The sequence below is a fragment of the Aquarana catesbeiana genome, linkage group LG02, assembly GCF_042186555.1.
Source record: "Aquarana catesbeiana isolate 2022-GZ linkage group LG02, ASM4218655v1, whole genome shotgun sequence".
Classification (NCBI taxonomy): Eukaryota; Metazoa; Chordata; class Amphibia; order Anura; family Ranidae; genus Aquarana; species Aquarana catesbeiana.
In genome coordinates this window covers 414,631,052-414,653,115 of record NC_133325.1, presented here as the reverse complement: position 1 = coordinate 414,653,115, position 22,064 = coordinate 414,631,052, and the positions used below count along the sequence as shown (strand labels likewise).

Below are 22,064 nucleotides of genomic sequence, written 5' to 3'. Positions count from 1 at the left end.
AAGGCAGGCTTGAACAGCACAGTGTAAAATAGTGTATCCTGTAGAGGCTAGGGTGGAGCCACGCTGAGGGAAGATTACTTGACCATGCAGGTGTGAGAGTGCAGGCCCAAGGCTGACACACAGACCAGGTAAACAAACAAACAGACAGGGCATGAAGGTATTACTGGCAATTAATGACACACCTCAGCTGTGGATCTCTGTAGCTCCTCCAGAGTTACCATGGGCCTCTTGGCTGCTTCTCTGCTTAATGCTCTCCTTACCCGGCCTGTCAGTTTAGGTGGATGGCCGTGTCTTGGAAGGTTTGCAGTTGTGCCATACTCTTTGCATTTTCGGGTGATTGATTGAACAGTGCTCCGTGAGAGGTTCAAAGCTTGGCATATTTTTTTTAAAACCTAACTCTGCTACGAGCATAACATTAAAGGTAAAAGTCCATAGTGTTTAGGATAAAGTCCTTGTTCAGGGAAAAAAACTGGAACCACCCATGGTGTAGACAGAGACACAATTAGGTGAGCACAAACTTATCCTCCACCAAACATCAATACACTAGGCCTCTTACCAAAAAGAATGGACCACTAAATTACAGGTGGTCAGACTAGCATGATAAATCCACAGAGCCACAAAACCATTTCATGAGGATTATAGCTGGGTCTTGTAGTCTCACCGGATGAATATTCAGAGGTCCATGCATAAGATACAAAAAAGGAACTCCTCATGGTGTAGTACTTTAAAACCAGGATCACATTAATTTAAAAAAATATCCTGGGTACTCACATTTTAACAGATAAAAACAGGCATGTTCAAAAGCAGCAGTCTGTATAAGGTAGCATTTGTTTCCAACCACAAAGATGGGCGCGGTCGACACGTTGCAGTGTCCTGACGTCATTTAGTTCTGCACTCCTGTTACCCGTTTTCATCAGACAGCGGGCTGAAGCCCACTGTCAACTGACATTACAGAGCCGGTCCGGGCTCGGGCAAGATCGCGATTATATTGTCAGGATCCATCCACATGCCTGAACCTGCACCCGGCTCAGCCTCTAAGTGAGAGCCTGAGCTGGCCACTCCCCGCCCCCTCCACAGCCAAGTGCTCCAGTGCTCCAGTGATCGTGCACAGGGGAGGGGCAGAGCAGAGAGCTGCTGACTGACAGTCAGCAGCTCTCTGCTCAGGGTGCTCTGAGAACCGAGGGGTCGGCTGTGTTTGATCGCTCAGTTCTCAGTGTTAGAGCCAGCAGGGGACCGGTGCTGCATACTCCTAGTTAAGTATGATTTAAAAAAAAATTGTCCTATGTAAGTATGATTTTAAAAAAATGATTCCCATACATCTCTTTTAATACACTGCAGAGCGTAAACAATAATAGCATACTACAATGGCGGATGTTGACTAGGTTATAGAGCATGATCCCTTCATGTATACCAATTAAATTCAACTATAGGATCTGTTTTATTTCCATAAAATGCTTCTGTTTAGAAATCTGAATTTACTTGCATACAGTAGATTACATTAGGTGCCATCACAGCTTATATTCATCATAATTTTAGTAAGAAAAAATGCCTGTGTGTATAGCATTTTTATAGAAGGGTAACAATATAATAATTTATTATACAAGGTTCTGGACAAGTGATCCCATACCTATGCCTAAATCAACAACCTATAAATATAGTCTAAAAGATATTGTATACATTAATGTGTTTTGCTGTTATTTTTTTTTAATTGATCATTATTTTCAGTTAGCATCTAGCATATATTGAGAAAGGTTAATACGGCAAATGAATAAAGGTTTATTTGTATGTATTATTATTTACTGTAGTTGTACATTGGAGGTTATAGACCTCTCTTGCGCTCTTCTCTCACTTCATAATGAGCTTCACTGGGACAACTTATTTCACATTTGAGGTTTCAAGATTATGGACTATGACTGTCAGAAATGTGGAATGAAAATAATTTTTAAATGCCAAATCTACACATATAAATGTGTTTTGACCTGTACTTTAGTTTATGCATTAAACCTAATCTACAGAGCGTGGAATCCCATCGGATGTGAGAATCTATATCTGTAAAGAAAGACATGCCCAATTAACATATTTGTGCCTGGACACAAACCAATATGTGTCTTTTCATCAAACAGTGTGAATTTAAGAAATTATATATGAGTTGGTTATATTTTGCTTTAATGTACCATTGTTTTTTTTTTAATTATGTTTTGTACAATAATATACAATAGGTTTAATGAAAATTAAGAAAAGTGAGGCAACTGCTTATTTCTTTTGAGATATGTGTACATTGGTTTTTGGGTTTACAGTACAGGTAATTTGGGTATTTAGAGGAGTTAGTTATAAAGCTAATGCGTACATTGTCAAAATCCTTCCAGTGAAAAAACAAATGGAGATGAAATCTAGAGGAGTCAAGCTACTCCCCAACAAGGACAGCAACCAGAAGACTTCAGTGTGTAAGTGTTTAAAACCAATTACTACACCTTCATGCATTGCCATTATCCCACCATACATCCTGCATACTCAACAGTGGTTTGATGGCTCTCCTTTCACTGCTCATAGGCACCTAACTGAGGGTGGGTGGGGGATGCTTTAACACTTCCTTGTTTTCCCAGAACTAAAACAAATAGGACTATGTATACCATGTAATACAGCACGCAAGAACAGAGAAGAACATAGATGTTAAATAGAAATATTTTAAGTAAACGTTACAGTACCAGCATTCCTGGAAGCTACAAAGACTTATATCCACATATTGTCCTGTATTGGTGGATACATAAATTATGGAATGGAGCTCAGTATGTGAGGTCCAAATGATACCAGGCATTTTTGAGGGCTTCTAGCTTGGAGCACAAGTAGACGAATACTCTACCGAGATCATTTATTCATACTGCAGCTGTAAACGTTGGTTTACAGTTTATTCGGTTCTTTGTAAATGTGAATGATTTTAAAGATGCTGCATGCAACGCCTAACATGCAATGCCTCAAAAAAGTTTATATACAGCTGTATTCAGAAAGACAATAAAAAGAGTATCAAGTGATGTGCAGCTACCCAAAGCTCTCAATAAGCTTATTATTATAATCTGATCAATGCGATCCAGTTGGCTGCTCTAGGTTTCTGCACTTTGCGTATCATAACTACTCTTCTCATTCTTTATTGAATACATCTGATAGATATGTAGATAGGTAGAAGCTTGTTATGTTTGTAGTTCCATAAACAGCTTGTAAATAATAGTAAGAAACATACTTATATTGTAGCCGCAGATGCATGTTTTTATTTTTTTATATATTTTTTTATTTCCCTTTGTATCTTGTTTACACAAGCTTTTTGGTTGTTCTAGCGCACCTGCTCACTTGGAGCTAATAATTTCTGTCCTGGGCAGCAGAAAGGATATTGTTGGCTGGAATAAAATCAGCAATATCCCTGTGTAAAGGACACTGCACATTATTCACATGTCTTATCTGGGAAAGGTCAACAGCAAATCCCTCAGATTTTCCATTTGCTCCAGTCATTGTTGAGATGCTGAGTGAGGACAGCTTAAAAGTTTGCAGTTTGGAAACTGAAGAGCAAGAAGACACGCGAGGTTAAGGAGACACAGCACAAATGGAGTGAATCTTGTCACACTAGAAAATGTTTCAATGTGAGAACTAATTAGCCTCCTCTTTAATAGAGGGAATGCAAGGCAATGTAAGTATAGAAAAGTGAGGGTGTTATCTAAAGCAATCACCATTTAGAGAAATAACTCACATGAAAGGAGTGACAGAAGTGCTATATTTGCTACAGGCATTGTAAACTATTTTCACTTTCTTCTGAAGGCAGAATTGCAAAAACACATTGCGGTGCACGTCATTTTGAATGGCACCACAATGCACTAAGGCAACGCACATGTGTTTTAGCTTGCTACAATGCACTATACTGCATTATGTCAAGTTTTGTGGCACGTCCAGTTTTTGGATCTGTTTAGCATGTTGGTAACACGTTATTTTTAATGGGCTGTCCTAATACAATGCACATGCATTAAAGCACTGCACAAATGTAAATGGCTCTTTAATGTTTATATTGCCTGGCCCCAAATGTTTCAAAAAAGAATTCCAAATAACAGCGATAATGCTTAAAGTGCAGTAACCCATAACAACGTTTTTAACTGATGAGTAAAAATAGTTTTGAGTAATTGCTATGAGTTACTGCATTGTGCATAAAGTCACATGCGTATACTTACAAATGTATCATGCCTCCTGTTTCCTAGAAAGCTCTCTCCTATAATTATAGCACAGCCTTGGTGAAACATATATGGGAGTGTATAAGCCTGGATAATGTCTGGAAGCCACAGGTTTAACAATGCTTGCACTGTAGGGAAAAGATTTAAGGCTTTTTGCTTGCATAAAAGAGGCCACATCCGTTGCTTGATTTCTCCTACCAGATACAAATAATTGCCCAGAGCATTGCTATCCTCACAGGCGCCACTTGTTCCTAATGAATGGTTTGGGAGCCGACTAGTTAAGGGTTAACCCTTTGAGTGATGGATGGAAGAGAGATGCCAGAGAGGCTCACCCCCGTGAATACACGCCACTGTATCCTGGACTAGTTGCCTTGGCAACACAGCAGCACCTGACGGATGTTTTCTGCTTCTCTCTTCCCTCTTCCTTCAATCTTTCAGATGCTCAAAGCTGCCCCTTTTCCTTCATCTATGTAGCTTTAGTGATTGATAGCAAATAAATTAATGTAGTAATTAAGCCTAGGCTGTTTGGCTACCCTGTGTTATTTAGATGCAGGGCCTGTTAGAATTGCAGGTTTGTTTTAGTTTTCTTTTAAAAGGTTTCCAGCACACTAGAATGCCACAAACTGTAACAAGCTGAATCGTTGTCATCTTTTTGAACTCATATTCCACAAGGCCAAAATATTAAAACTTTACTTTACTTTTTAAATTAAATGTATATTTTAATAGAACTCTTCTCCCTGGAGACTAAAGTGCTTAGGAGTTGAGGCAGCCATCTTGGGAGCAGCCAATTAACCTACCAGTATGTCATTGTTGTAAAGAAACCCACACAAGCACAGGGATAACATGCAAACTTCATGCATGCAGTGTCTGGTGGGATTCAAACCAAGGACCATAGTGCTGCAAGGCTGAGGTGTTAGGCCCCTTTCACACCAGTGGACTGATTGGACCCGATTGAACTACCCATCGTTCTTTATGGAACGATGGATGTTAGCGGACACCGTCTGCTGACACCCCAGCATCTAATCCGATCTGGTCTGCTAAAAACAGATGAATGGGGATCTGTTCCCCATCTATCTGGTGGATCGGATTGGATGATAGTTGGATGGAAATGGACAGGGAGTCCATCTCCATCTGACCACCCCATAGAGAACAGTGGGCTGTGTCTGCTCTGCATAGCGGAGTGGGCACGGACCTGTAATCCTTCTGCTCAGTGGGGATCAGCAAAGATATCCCCCGCTGAGCAGGCAGATCTGTTGGATGGAGTCTACTCCATTGAAAGTGGACTTAACCTCTATGGTTACAAATGAAAAAACAATAACCAATGTTGATTATGTTGTGAGCAAGTGAGAGTAAGCAATCTCCATCATCTCCAACATTTGCCAACACTGGGCAAAGGGGGCCAGGGTGCTGTAGCTCATAGGAACCAGTTTCAGCTTTTAGTAGACTAGAAATAGCCTAGTGAAAGATGCTGTTTGAGTGCTTGCAGTGGCTTTCCACACATTAGTGTTTCTGCGATTAATTAAACATCTTTGTGCATTTGGTCACAATATTAGGTGGTGTAATTAATAGCAAAATATTTAACTCCCTTTTTTTAATGTGCCCTTATATTTTTCTTGGCCCATTTTCTAAGGCCCCGAAGTACAGGCACAGCCTAATTGAAGCTAGATAACTTTAATCTGAAGGCATCAGGAAGCATATAAACAGCATTTCAAAAGCTTCAACGAACTTTCTAAAGAATAAATGTAAAAGGTATATCTGCGCTAGGAACTAAAATTTAATAAGAAGCTGTGCACTATAACCCAGACACCAGGCACAGATAAAATATGTAAAAAGAGTGCAGCGCTAAACAATAAAAGTGCATTTGTGCAAATACAAACAAGTATCAAAATATACTAATATGCAGACAATCAATTGTATATATGTAATAATAACTGTGAAAAAAGTTTGAAGACACATATGCAAAATGACATCACATGTGAATAAAGAGCAGTTGTGCAAACAAAAAGCTCATATAAAGCTGAATTCCATCAAAGAAAGTCCCATGGAGGAAAAGAGTGTGACACCCATCACCATAATCAAAAATGGAGGCTTACCAGAAAGCCAACGACCCCTCTTAGAGAGGTCGCACAGCCCTTGGTTGGACCTCTGATCCACTGAGAAAGAAATACAGATGTTTAGGGGACAAACGGACTCCAAATATTGTGATACTGTCTCAACATCCGGTTTAATAAACAGTACACTTATATAAGTCCAAGCTATGATCATGTCATAATCAACAGATCAAACAGATAAATTCCTTGTGAGTTTCAAGCAGCAATCACGCAGGTGCAGCAGCATGTGTATGAAACTTGTACTGTTTAATAAACTGGATGTTTCAACAGTATCACACTATGTGGAGTCCTTTTGTCTCCTAAACATTCTGGTATCGAGGTTTCCTAATACTGCATCCTGTATCCTGAGTTGCTGTGAACCTCCTGGTGTACAGACACACCTCACTTTTAAGTACACAATGGGGTTTCTTTACTAAAGCTGGAAAGTGCAAAATCCAGCTCATTTCTGCATAGAAATCAATGAGCTTCTAACCCCAGCTTGTTCAATTAAGCTTTGGCAATAAAACCTGGAAGCTCATTGGTTTCTATGCAGAAGTGAGCCTGATTTTGCACTTTCCAGCTTTAGTAAATAAACATCATTGTGTACTTAAAATGAGATATGCTTGTATACCATCTATGGCCATAGGAGAGGAACGTCCAGATTTCTTTATCATTGTATCATAGATCCAGCCAAGCACTGTGTGACCTCTCTGAGTAAGAGGGGTCCCTGGCTTTCCAGTAAGCCTCCATTTTTTGATTATGGTGATGGGTGTCACGCCATCAAGTGTATGGTCGTCATTTTCAAACACTCTTTTGTTCCATGGGACTTTCTTTGCTGGAATTCAGCTTTATATGAACTTTTTGTTTGCACAACAACTTTATTCACATGTGATGTAATTTTGCATATGTGTCTTCAAACTTTATTCACAAGTTTTTTTGTATATACTGTATACAATTGATTGTCTACATATTAGTATATTTTGATATGTGTTTGTATTCGCATGAATGCACTTTTATTTTTTCAGTGCTGCACTCTTTTTACATATAACTTTCTAAGGAAACTTGTGCTGAGCAAAATGTAGATGCTGCCATTGCTAACTTCTTCTTCTGAAAGTGATAATTGCAGGGGTGTCGTGTTGATCAGTACTTTCTGAGACACTGACCCAGAACATATATATGGATAAAGAATTCTGACTTTGCACTAGCATAATATGCTTCAGATCAGTGACTTTGAATGTATTTAAGCCTGCGATTTCCAAAAACCAGCGATTTCCAAAAAAAAGTCAGCACTGGTTGCTTCCATATTTTTCTTGGGTTTTTTATAAAGTACCCTTCAATTTTAATCTAGAATTGTTTAAACCTAAGTTCATACAAAATAAAACGCCACAAGATGCTTGCTGTTACCCATGGTAGCAAGAGAACCCCTTCTGCTCACCTCTCCGAATCTATTTTTCCTTTTTTTTTTTTTTTGGACTGGATTTCCTGAATTCACTGAGACTACCCTTGCTGGCCACTTAGGCATTTTCATTGGACTCAGAGGTGGTAAGTGTCGGTCTTGAAGAGAGGGGCACAGAGGAATATTTTCCAGCTGCCCAATGCAAAAGCATTTGTGATATCTTCTTTTAAGCAGGACTGCTTAAGTGTTAACAATGATTGGCAGGGTCTCGTTAAACTAATTTTTATCAGGCTTCATTGGCCTTTAATTAAACTTCACTGTTATTGAAGTTTTCCAAATAGTGAAGTCCGCAAAAAGCTTGTTTAATATCTATAATACTTACAGGGCTGAATGGTAACTTAAGGGGTTAAAGAAATGTGCTGAAAGCTTGTTAAATACTTTCTAAATGCTCACTGAAGCTGATGCTGTTTAGACAAGCATTTAAAGTCTAAGATTAAGTCAGTTAAACTTATTTGCTTAGCTATGCTTCATGGCCTTTGGTTACTTATAAGATGTTTCCATTCAATGTTCTTCTTTTATTCCACTCATTCAATTTCCAATCAATATTCTGACGCAGTTTTCCAGAATACCAGAATTTTATTAGCACTATTTTTGTCAAGTAAATTTAAATCTGTAAGCCTTAGGAATTATTTACCAAAGGTTGTTAATTTAACTACAGTTGATGAAACCTATGTTTTTTATACTTCTATTTAAATTAGTAGGAAACTAGAGAAAATAATTAATTTGAAGTGATTTTTTCTAATTTAGTAAAGAACACGCTGTAAATAGTATAATATTTTATCATTTACTAGTCATTAAGCATACTTTTTATTAAAGATCACCTAACCCCTATCTAGCAGCCCTCCACATAAGACTGCTAACCCAAACTTAAACAAGGAAAATTCTTACCATGAATGTTGATTTCCAATCTGTTCACCTAGGTAAAGTTGATATCACTTTACTCTAAGATCCTAAGAAAGCTGAGAATTCCAAAACTCATTCTCACGGGATTTGAAATCTTCAGCTTTCCTATGATCCCAAAGGAATGCAAAGTGATGTTGGTGGGGCCCTAGCTACCGGAGCAGGAACTAAGGTACAATGTGTAAATACTTTTTATTTTTTTCTCCTAGTGTTTTTTTTTCTTCTTAGGTATAGGTTAGCATTTTATATGGGATGAGGAGTGGGGGCTACTACAGTATATGTATATGATGTTACGTAATGCTCCCTAAAGAGATTCTGTGATTAGGCACACGCTTTGTAATAAGGCTCTGACCAATGCAGCACAACACAGGTTCACGTCCCCACATATGAGCGCTAGGTTAGGGACTCAATGAATAGGTTCATCCTCACCATTTCATCTCTATTAATTAGCACATGTGCATACTTATTAGCCACATGCTAGTTCATGAAAATATTTTTCTGTGACAAGTTCCCTTTTAAACCAGTGGACACATTTATTCATGAATGAGAATATTAACGAACAAGTATTATCTAGCAGTTAAGAATCACTGCATCAAGGCCTTTGTAGACCTGTTCTTTATTCAACTCAAAATCTTTAAAATATTCAAAGCTTTTCTTCCATACATCATCCAAAAATACTAGTGTGTGACACACTTAGACCAGTGCTGATGCATACATAGCACATTCATGCCTTCTAGAGTGCTGCACCATCAGCAAAATGAGTAGTGAGATTGGAAAACTGGATTCGCTATATCGGAATATATTCAAAAGAAAAGCCGGAAGAGTAAGAGAATTCAGCACTCAGCAAGCAATGTGAGTGGGATATGGTGAATATTTAAAAAGGCAAAAAAGTCTAATTTATTGTAAATCACTGGTAACATAGTAAAAATAATGTTCAAACTGCTGTGATAAAAGCTAGCAGAACACAGCCTGGCATACATACCCAGTTAGCCAGTATCTACTTTGTGTTTAGCTTTGGTCTTTATAATATGTCAGATACTCCAAAGGCTAATTGTACTGTTACCAGTCACAAAAGTCCTCTGAAAGCTAAGTTTAGACCTCTCAGTGAAGCATTCATGTTTTGCAGTAGATTTTTTCCTGAAATTTGATAAACTACCCTTCAACAGGTCAAAGGGCACTTAGTCATTTATATTCTAGGATTGGAAGCCACCAAGGTTAAAGGATAACAGTAAATTGGAGCTTAAGTTCTGTTTGCTTTGGCTCCCAGAGGTAATAAGTGTTGCCTTTTTATACACGTACATTACCTCAGTGACACTCTCAATCCACTCTTATCCTCCAGTAGCTGCAACACTAGTCCCTTCTGTGTTTGGTTGACCATGCAGCTGACCTTCTGTATGTTTAGTTACGTCAGGTGTTTTTTTCCATTTTCTGTAAATATGTTTGAGCTGTAACTAAAACCCAATAGAAATACTTATGGCTAATACCGCCCTAATGGTACCAAGTCGTGTTAGAACATAAGGCCTCTCTATTGATAGTGACTTTCTTTTTCCTTCAACTTTAACCAATATCTGTAAAATCACCATACAAATATAATTTTTCTTTCCATAGATGGTTTTGCTGTTTTTTATTTGTATGTATGTTAGCTTTTAATTTTATATTTGGCATTTCATTTCTGTAATCTGGGAGGGGTTCCCTATAATGCACTTAAACTGTGACACTATTGAAATGCCATTAGATATGTTTTTTTTGGAAATAAACTCTAAACTCTTACTAAGATAGTTTTGAAATGTTTAATTTGTTCTTCTTCTAAATTAAATAGAAAGGAATACAGTCATACAAAAATGCTTAAATTTGTATTAGATTTAAAAAACTGTAGTAACATGCTTTGCATCTATTATGCATGCAAGAAAAAAAATGAATACAATTTCAACCATGTTATGGTTTGAGGCTTCTTTGCAGATAATTAATGTAAACATAAAAAATAATTTTTATGCACTCTTTCTTTCATGGGCGAATGTGGAAGTTGGTTTTCATATACAGCTTAGGTATGTTGGGGAACAGCTGAAATAAAAGTAGGCCCCTGTTATATAGAAAAGTGTGTGTAGTGTATCCAGGGTATTGGATATTTATCCTGTTATTGCAGTCAAAACCTTTAGCTGCATGTACCCCAAGGTACCATTACATGCATTAAGATCACATGCTGGACTCTAGAGCCACTAAACACTACCTTAGATTACTCTGCTTTAGAAACCCTAGTGCTGTACCACTGATGCATGCATGCATAATCATCTTCCTGCTCTATTTTACAGTTCCTTTTAATTTCAATTCAGTACATTGCTGTGACTCCTTTGGTCTTTTAACTTGATCTGTTAATCCCTCTGTAAATCTTTAACCACTCTATCTCTATTCCTTTATTTATGTTCCATTGTCGCCATGGCCAGACCTTTCTATTATCTATAGTCTATCCTCTTAGTATAGATTCAAACCTATTTTTCTGATCTTTCTGTGATCCTTCCATTGTAGTTATTTCCCCATCTTCCTCCCATGCCTCACTGCTAAATGCCCTCTCACTCCGTTCTATTCACTGGCCTCTATCCTTTCATCATTTGCTTGTCTTTCCTGGCTGTCGTTTTCTTTTAATTTTCATGTACAGAATAAGATTATGTAGTCTTTCGTCACATTTTATAAATAACATCGTTCTCATTTTATCAAATAAAAAAAAAAGCTCCTCTTTTAAAAAGCACGTTGTCTACCTTATTATATTCTCTGCACCTATTTATATGCTGTAATAACCATGCATATGCACAGAGCACATACATATGTATGTGCCTTCGTGAATGACAATCCAGTCTCCTGCCTGCATTCAGAGTTTTGTAGTAACCACACAAGAAAGAGAAATTGTCATAAGATTTTCTTGGATGATTGTTTTTATGTTTTATTGTTACCGCTATAAAACCAAGGGTGTTCAAATTCATTAGTGTCATGACATACTTAGGATTTCTTGGGGAGGGAAGTAGACGTAATGTCATCTTCTACACATGATCTGGTGCTTGTGATGCATGTAACAACATCCTGGTTGGTGTTCCTGAACACAGGTTTTATGTGTCCTGAGAATACTTTCTTTCCAATGGGTGTTCCAAGAAATACACCATGATCAAGTATTAAATGGTTTACAGCATTTTTACTCAGTTCTGGAAAACAGGCCTGTGATAGAGAGGGCATGTTTTAGCTTTACTGAGGATGGCAGAAGAGCTCAGGAAAGTAATAGCATTTTAGTGTAAGTCCTGTTGCTTATCCCCCATTTTTCAGTGTGGGTCATACCACATGTTCATGCAGCTGTTAGGAAATATTCCCAGTAATGTTTCCAAACAATGGAAACATACAGAACCCATATCCACATGCTGTAACCTCCCACTGCGCTGGTGGTGTTTGTATGTGTGTGCGTGGGTGTGACTGTTGATGCCCAAGGGTCTGCAGAGTAATTGGTATCTGATCATTTTTTTTACTCTTCAGTGACTATTGCAAGCCATCTTTACAAGATCATCCCTAACTGCTTTAAGAAATTACATCACAATCCCATATCAAGTGATTCCTTAATCAAAATTGAATCAAAGACTCTGAAGAAATGGCGCATTTTCTTAGGAGAAGATCTTTGATACCTACCCGTGTCCCATCTCTGTGAGGAGCACATACACCCATCCAGCTGTGAAAGACCAAGACCTCTCCTTAACTCCACTTTGGTATCTCATGAGCTGAAAGGGTGATTTACATTATGTGTTAATCACTAAGATGTTTCTTAATTGTGCTAAGCAGTGATCTGTATTTTTTAATGTGTGCTTGTGTCAAGGGGGAGGTAGGAGAAGATTTTTGGTTTGGAGAGCAAATCATGTTCATTCAGTTGCCTTATTTGTAAGCAACACATGTAAACTCCTAACTGTATTAAAGTGGCAGTTCTTGTATACTTCTGTGTTTGCACATTATCCAGCAGTGTCACTTTTCCAATTGGCTGTGTGTGGAGTGATTCCTCTCTGTGTATGCTCTCTTTTTTGCATTTTAGTAACTCAGGTGGGTGTTTACCAAGGACACCACTTGTGTCCCGACCCAGGAACTCCGGAACATGGAAAAAGAATAGGTTCTGACTTCAGGTGAGAGGCCCCTTTTTCATGCTTCCTTATTGCCTGTGTTTCTTTTGCACAGCTCAAAATGTATGCATAATGTCAACTTGGGTGTAACCAGCTTTTATTATGAAAAATGCCCATTAGATATAGGTTTCCTTTCAACTCGGTTGGTTATAACAATAACTATTTTTTTGTAATTGTATTGTATCATATGGCTTCTCTAATAGGCCAGGTACTCCAGACACCCAGAAAGAAGCTCAGTCATGTTCATTTGTAAAGGAAGCATATTAATTAGTTTGTTAGTTATTCTGTAAAGAGAACAGGCGAGCATGTACTTTTTTAAAGCTCTGAGGATTTATGTTGAAGAAAATGGTAAGCACAATAATCGCTACTAGCAAATGTTGCACTCTTTAGTGTCTAATAAAAAGCACTTAGTATGTGATTTTTTTTTCTTCAACAAGGGACATAGCTTGTTGAAACAAATTTCTTTCAATTTGTTCTGTTAAAAATATATTGCCAAAGATATGGATGTTATAGTTGGCCCAGTAATTCATATGCATATTCATATTCATATTGCAACTAATGGTTCACTGCAGCATCCATGATGCTTAGCTCATTATTACTGCGGCTTCCATAATGTTTAGCCTACCTATACGTTTAGAAACCTATTTTGCCTGTCCCTGTTACAATTCCATGTATACTACAGCCTTTATTCCCAGTTGAACTAGTTTTATTATTTGGGGACCTACTGTAATGCTATGTGTGACAGTTATATAATAAGATGGGTAAAAAATTCAGTCAAGCCTGCAATATAATTGTATAGTGGTAAAGTGTAAAATAGGGATGCTCTTTTTACTTTGTGTATTTTCACCTTTTTTCCCAACCAATGACAAATTACAGATATTGTGCTGCTGTATTTTAATGGCTAAAAAAAGGCATGCACAGTATTATATTTATTGTTATACTAATACTACCAGGTATAAAAAATGATTTTCACAGTTATTTAATTTTATTGAAACAGTGTTTTTTTATTCTGCAATGAATTTTCCGTTTCTTATGTATTCATAAATCACTGCATTCTGCTGAAAAACTGTGCCAGTCTATCAGCATAAATACTGAATTTATTGTGCCCAGCATATACTTGTGTAAAACACTGCTAGAGACTTCTATTGGCCGGTACACACATCCATTTTAGCTAACCCATTTGCCGTTTTACTGTTTTTACTTTTCAGTCGTTTTATGATTTCATAATGAGTAGAAAGTTACATAAAGGGCTCATGTATGGAAATGTATCATACAGTGCTGATTCTGTGTTCTACAATGCAATCATCAACCCTGTAACTTTTAACTTGTAACTACAATGTAAATGAACACATTCCACCGACAGATTGGGCTTGAAATACACTACAATGCTATAGTCAGTTCTCTGGCTACAGAAACATCTAGAAGATTTGTAATGACAGTGATAATACGATAAATCATGGAGCTTCTGGGAAATACGGGATATCAATATTGTACATTATGCTGTTTTTATAGAAAGCGAGCAGGAGCAGTCGATATTTATCAAACATCTCTTCAGCATAGAAGATTGGTTTCTGAAATGTTATCAGGCTGAACAGAAAATCTATATTTTGCAAATGCAGGGCTTAATCCACAGAATAGCCTCCCATCAGAGGTGGTAGAAGCTAATACTCTCAGGAAATTGGAATGGGAATATATCATGAAAAATTCTCACTGCTCCTTAGTAAGAATATAAATAAAAATTTGGTTGGAAAGGCATTACTTGTTTAAATCATCATATTTCATCCATCATCATGTGAGAGCCTACTGGTCCATGTGTATGAGATGACAAGACCTGTACAATCTTGAAAATGGGTGAAGCCTTCAACAAAACAGGGAGCATATTAAGGGAAAAAAACACATGCTCTCTGCTCCAGATGCAGAGCCACATAGATCGTGCAGGTCATGCAAGTAATGGCAAACCATTTTCCGTAAATAATGTGTAGAGTGTGTATCTGTTGTGTGTGGATCCCTTGTATGTGTGTGTTCAAACCTTTCTTCCACCATCTCTTTACATCTTGCATTATTCCTCCATAGGCTAGGCTCCAGTATTCAGTTTTTATGTGATGATGGCTATGATCTACAAGGTTCTAAAAGCATCACCTGCATGAAAGTAAGCGACATGTTTGCAGCATGGAGCGACCACCGACCTATCTGCAGAGGTAATCTCAAGAAATTAGAGTAAGGGTTTGTAGCAAATATGAATATGTTACCGGTGTGGCCATTAAAATCGTATTTGTTCTGTATTATTTAGTGTACCAAAGGCTTTGATAGTGAGAATAGAACATGAGTTTGAAATGTTGCATAAGATTCCAGTTCTGCTGGTAATAGAAGAGTTAACAATACTGCTACAGCAAAACTAGGAGGCAATAAACTTGTTTTTTTTTCAAGTGAAAAGGCAGGTGAAATGTAGTGCAGCACTGTGAACCTCCAATCATGACCAAGGGAATTAAAAAAGAACCCCTGCTCATGATTTGATGCTTGACGTGAACACAGGCTCAGCTTCACCTGCCACCATACTTTATTAAATCATATGTCAGCTATGGTACTCCTTGTAATCAGCAATTCCCCACCCCCATCCTTATTTTGATTGTTATATATTGATGAACAGCATTTTCATGAATGCTCTTCTCATAGTACAGCAGGATGGATTGTTCTTATTCAGCTTCCAGTATTGCTTAGCTCTGTACATGTTACGGTGCATTGCTAATTTGTGTGAATTGTTTTTCACTCTCTTTTATAAAGTAGATGGAGTAAAATGTTGTATGATACATGTTGCTACTTACCCTACTATCTTTATCTTCATTAGGTTGAGAGTGCACATACTTCTTGATGCTACAACATGGCTGCCTTTTCCATGCAGTGCTTCTAATTGTGAAGTGCATTTAAATGATCTTTTTGATTACAGTACATCGTGTTTATAAATTTGAGTATACGCAATTCACTAAGGGCATACTATGAAACACAGGGCCCACATCTTTGTGCTTTTATAGGAGCAATAAAGTATGTAACAAAATATGTTGTCACCATGGAGTTTAGTTGGATGCTGTACACAATAGAGCAATTCAATCAACATCCATGGGCTTATTTTAGAAGGCAGTGCACAGATGATGATCATTGATGATGTGCAAAGCACACCAACCTATAAAATGCAATAACAAATTATCTTTTAACTGATCTGACTGCAGTAAATTGAATTCTGACTTAGACTGCTTTTTTATAGTAACAGGTAGCTATAGTCTACTGTACTTGGCATATTGTTCTTGCCTAATTATTTGAACCACTTTCCTCAAAAAATCACACCATACCACTGCTAAAAATGAGGATACAAAGGTAACTGAAGTATTCACTAGCAGCGGTGCAAAATTATGTTCCTATCTGTCCTATAAGACTGTCTCTCTGCTTTGGATACAGCCATCTTTACCTTTCTTTTGACATAGGGTAGAAGTGGGATGGTTGTTAATCACTGCATGCAACTCAAAGACCTGAGAGCAGTCATGTGGGACCTGTCAACCACACCACCAGATTTATGTGTAAACAGAGGTCTCTTGGAAGCGTACATAGCCATAAAAGACATTTGCATCACTGAGAGGGTTGGCACATCTCCCTGATATAGTTACTATATCAGTTAAAGCTTAGCTTGCCCTTAAGATTTTTTGGCCAGGGCTGAAGGAGAAGCGTTCATAGAGGTATAAAAAGTTGATATTTGTAAACAGCACTAATGCATGGAAGATTTTGTTTGGATATTGGAGGGACCAATATCTTTATAATAATAACGATTGGAAAGGTTGACTTTAAATAATCCCAGAAAAATTGTGTATTTTCCTATCATTTGAACTTTGAAACTTTCATACTCTAATAAACACAAGAAAGCACTGTTCGAGGAGGAGCCACAGGTTCACATGCAAGGCCACTCTTATTAGCTATGTGCCTTTTGATACTGTCTGTTACACAGTGATTTCACTCATTTACTATGCTTAAATACATTGCAAAATGTCAGTTACATAAGTTAAAGCTAGCCTTTCTGTTAGCCTTTTCTCAGTATGTGAATGAATTATGTACATTGTATATGTGCCTATTGGCTTTTCTCAGTTCTCCAACTGTGACCAGTAGAGCATATAGCATATGACAAGGTCTGACACTTTGACAAAGAGTAAAGTCACAGAAGAGCTGTTGGTGGTTATATAAGCAGCAAAGGGTCTATTGATTCCCATCATTTTGGTATTTTCTGGACGTAAATAGTAATTCCATTAAACTGAAAAGTAATGCAGATATAGACATTCTAAGGGTATATAGTTTCCAATGGCAACCAATCAGAACTTTTATCAGTCTGCCCACGCAAGGCTGTTAAAAGGTAATTTCTTGTTGTCATGGATTATTACAAATTGCTTTTTGCAGTTCTATTTTTAGCTGAGACCAAACGTGAGTTATTACTAATCGCTGCTCATTAATACTTTAATTCTGGTTCTTGAAGGGCCTACATAAAATTATGTTAGTCTTAGAATGCAAGTATACTGTGCAAACTGTTTCATTATGTGAAATAGCATTTATCATTGCTTATTCTTGTTGCTGTTACCTTCCATTGCTAAACAAAGTCATTTGAAATTGCATAATTGTTCCCTATTTCAGCATATGCTAGCTGAACTGAGTTTAGTCATATCAGATCATTATACAGTAACCCTTTACTGTAAGATATTATGGTAATACCCCTCAGATTTTAGGAGAAGCTGACGCTGATCCAATCTTTAGTCTTTTAAATTGCAGTCACATCATTTTGAGCTGTGTGGAGATGAAAAATTCTGTTGATAAGGCAGTAGAAAAATATATTGACTTTGGAAAATAATTAATTTTTGACATATTGCACCAGCACCATACACTCCCCCTCTGAAGCCAAAGAATACCCTTGTGGAACCTGCTGTATATGTCACGGAAGTGTAGCAATGCGTCTGTCAATCCGCCAAACGTTTGCGAGGGAGTGGTGATAAGGGAGCATTAACATTGCATTAAACATTAAAGCAAGACATGTCTGGCTGGGGCATGATGGATTGCAGAGATTTTATAAGTCCAATGGCAAATTGTCACTGCCTTTTGTACAGTAATGAATGGGTGCCCTCCTCCTCCCCTCAATAATGGTTTGTCACAAGGTCACCTAGAAACACATTAACCCTTTGATGTCCTTGAATGGACGTTGACAAGCCAGGCTAGCAATGTCCTGTAGAATGGTGGCATGGGGTCTCGTTAATTAGCATTCATTCTTGTCAGTGAGAATCCTCAGTGAGCCATCGCATTTCACTGCAGCACTGTCCTAGCAGCACTTGATATTCAGAGCCACACACCCACCCCAAACACACTCTACGCACAAGGGAGGTGGAGATAAACTGAGCAGTCTTCAGTGGAGGGAGAGAAGCAGAGTCTGTCCAGATCAACTGCTTTAATAAAATATTCCCCTCCCAATCGAAACCTCTAAGAGTAGCTGGACAGAAAAGCCTGACTTAACCTTTCTAGTGCCAGATGTATATGATCTCCTGCCTTTATAACCATAAGCCTTTTACCAGTATGCCAGCCTGTGATTAGCGGTAGTCCTCTGTACAGTGAGACAATATAACACCCTGCTTTGGGTGTCAGTTTGCTGTTAGGAGTGACTTATACACTCATCTTCCGATAGATGTTGAAATAACATCTGATGACTCATCTATAAAACTGTGACAGCTAATTTGGCAAAGGCATTGACCATCTGTGTTCTGCCATAGGTTGATGTGTCTTTATGCATGCATACATGCATGCAGATGCCTTGGAAAGAAGGGAGATGATAGGGACCTGATTAGACTTCTCTTCCGAAGTCTTTTTTTCTTTCATACTAATTTGGGAGGTAATCCAAGGATATTAAAACAACAAGTGAAACAAAAGGAATGTAGTTTTGTCACGCTGACTTGGATGCTGTCCAACATGTGTCCATGACTTCTGTTCGGCTGTTTGAGTCTGATGCTGCATATGGCCAAAGCTGAATATCTAAACAAATTAAAACCTGCATAATCTCTAGAAGCACTGTCTGATATGCTTGGTTGAGCAAGCTGAGCTTTACTGTACAGTAAGTTGAAATTACCTGTAATTCAGTTTAGCAATGCTGCCGTTCTGCTGTGAATTTTCACATAAACATCACTGTAAATTAAGAGGGATGGCTTTGGAAGTGGTTCATCTAGTGTATTGGTATTACTGTTTACATAATGTGATGATTTTTCTGATTTTACCTACAGCGAGAATGTGTGATGCTCACCTTCGTGGGCCTTCTGGGATCATCACCTCACCCAACTATCCAGTTCAGTATGATAGTAATGCACACTGTGTGTGGATCATCACTGCTCTTAATCCATCCAAGGTAAGATGGAAACATTTCGATCTGATTATTTAACAGCTACAAATAGCACAAAATAAGTTGTAGTGATAATATACAATAAAGTAATGAAATTCTTTTTCTTCTTTTTTGTGTTTACACACATACACGCATACTATATGTTCAAATTTACTTGTATGTTTTATAAATCTGTTTCTTGTTTTGTTCTGCATAAACAAAATGCGAGATCATTACTGCATACATTTGACAACCTTGTCTGTTCTTGGTATTTGGTCTAAAAAGTTGAATGTAATCATAGCTGGACTGCTCCATCTCTTTATCTTCTTAGCCTTAAATGTATTTATGTAGGAGGTGACATGGGAACAATAAGGTTAGTACTGCAAAAAAAAAAAAAGAGGAACAAATGGGTTTACAACACTGTCAATGAGGAAAGGAAGAATCAGCAATCAGCAATGGAATGTACCTGGCTTGGCTGGGTTGCCTAAAAGTGAGGTATCTGTGCACATTAAAGATCACTTTCAGTTATCTTTGTGCAACTTCTATGCATCTGCTCATTAGTTCAAAGTGTCTGGTGTCCCATATTGCTAAAAACATTACAAAACACTATATGCAGAATAAATGCAAAAATAAAAGCACCCAGGAAACATAACATACAAGAGGTGAAAAGTGTAACCTAAAAAAGGGCTTTTACTGCAGAAAAAATGTTTTTGTGACCCTAGTGTCATTTCCTGCTATCAAGCAGTGTTCTTAGGTTGTGAAGTCCTTATTGCTTTTGGTTGTTACAGTAAGTAACATACATGATTATTGTACTTTGACACTTGTACACTTGACATTGTACTTTGACAGTTCATAAGAGCTTATATGATCTTTAAAAAAAAAAAAAAGTGAGTACTGTCAATCATACTTTTTTTATTTGCAGTAACATAAATTATTTTTTGTTTGCAAGTTCACTAATACAGCTACAACAACCCATTTTTCTAAAAACCTTATAACTGCAGAATTGCAGCTACTTCCTTAAATAAGAATGTTATGAAGAGTCAGAAAATTTGAGACCAACGCTTTAAGATGGTCGAAAAAAAACATAGCTTTGGGCTTTTTTTACTAACTTGTCTGCTTTTTCTTTGGGTTTTGTCACTTAACAAAATAGACTCCAAAGTATTCCTTTCACCTAAATAATTCTCCAAAGCATTTGCTGAAGAGAAATTTTTATACCAAGATCAAACTGTAGACTTAAACCTAGTACGCACTACTAGTTTTTTTTTGTACAACCCAGCAGGTTGAACTGAAAAAACCCTGATAGCTCATATCAGGGGTTGATGTACTAACAATCAGATGTTAGTACATCACTCTCGCCTGCTGAGCTATTGTGTTCTGACAGGGGGATAGAACACTCCGGTCAGCGCTCTTAGCCATTGGCTGAAATCGCTGATCGGGAGTTGTTCAGCCACTGGTTTTCCAGCATGTTCATATGACAGAAGTCAGCCAAACAGCCGGCTTTTGTTGGACTGGCTGCCATACACATGGGTCAAATGTTGGCCATTTTTATTGAAAGGGTTGATGTCGCCTGGCATTCGGCCTGTGTGTGGATGCTGGGAAAGCCATAGATCAGTGGCGGCTGGTGGTATATTTCTGGGGGGGTGGCAAACAGTGCACCCAAAGCCACCCCCCCTCATCGGGTCACCCGCACCCACACCCAATCCCACCCCCCCATCTGGTCGGTCGGACAGTTCCCAGCCTGGCATTTACCCCATCTATGGCGTGGGTGATGGGCGGTGCCTTCCCCTTGCTTTTCATCTGCATCAAGGCATCTCCCCCTCCTAGTTCATTTGGAACGCTTCTCCTTTCGGCCAATTGGGAAACGGGTCTCACGACCCGCTTCATGATTGACCGGGAGGAGAATCAGTGTGACAATAGCAAGTATTCATTGGCTATTGTCACACAACTGGGTGGGCTTGGGGCGCAGTGCTCTACACCTTGAGCCCACCCAATTTTGAAGCCTATTAGAGCCTCTGGCTCTAATCACATGCTTAAAAAAATCCCTGATTGAAATCCATGCGTCAGGCGCCCCATATGTAGATTAGGGGGCCAGACGCATGCATAGGGGGGCGGCGCCCCATATGGATGGGCCGCCACTGACACATATAATGTGTTTTTTTTCAGGCAATTACGAGCTTCCATGGAGATATTGTGTTCTCATAGCGAAAGGGGGAGGGGGGAATGTGGGAGCCATCCCTGCCGGGAGAACATAGTGATTATTGCTAGGGATTGATGGAATGATTTGACCACAATCAGCCTGTCCATAGATGGTTTGAATATGGGCAGGTCCCTGAATACAGGTTGAGATGATTATATATTGACCCCATCATCTATATTACTTTGAGTCTCTAACAAAGCACATGTGTTCAAATAAGGCATGTTGAAAGTTATTTGCTGCATATCTGTAGTTGGTCAGTTCAAGTAAAGCAAAAACATCAATACACCTGCTACCTAGCTAACGTTTTTACATGGAAGACAAGTGACTTTTAAGCTGTTCTTGGTTTGATGGGTCTTAGACCCGCTAATGTGCAGTATCACCTGATATGCACCCAGTAAATATAGAGTTTACAAGCCTAGAATTATAGTGTGGTAATGAGAATAATTGTTGGCAATGCTAAAAAAGAAATATTTACAGACCCTTCAATAAATTATCATATGTTACATTAACCCACTGTATATTTATTTAAACAAGACAACCGTTATGTGAGGTTCTGGCTAGATTAATATTGTTGTAAAAATGGTGTTCTTCATAATCAGAAACAACATAATCAGAAACAACAGAACCTTTCTACTGAAGTTGTAATTGATTTGTAGGCTATACAGTGCATTTGTTGATCATGGAAA

At 38.2% G+C, this 22,064-nt stretch overlaps 1 protein-coding gene across 3 annotated transcripts in view; it reads left to right on the top strand.

Moving 5' to 3' along the window:
* The window catches only part of CSMD2 (CUB and Sushi multiple domains 2), a 1,533,565-nt gene that overhangs the window by 944,985 nt on the left and 566,516 nt on the right, over positions 1-22,064 (top strand). For 2 of the 3 annotated variants that reach the window (XM_073615428.1, XM_073615429.1), the window contains exons 7-10: positions 2,367-2,444; positions 12,712-12,799; positions 14,870-14,994; positions 19,087-19,208. In XM_073615428.1, coding sequence (XP_073471529.1) covers positions 2,367-2,444; positions 12,712-12,799; positions 14,870-14,994; positions 19,087-19,208 — 413 coding nt within the window. The remainder of the gene's footprint in view (positions 1-2,366; positions 2,445-12,711; positions 12,800-14,869; positions 14,995-19,086; positions 19,209-22,064) is intronic. The other variant, XM_073615430.1, reaches the window with a different exon arrangement.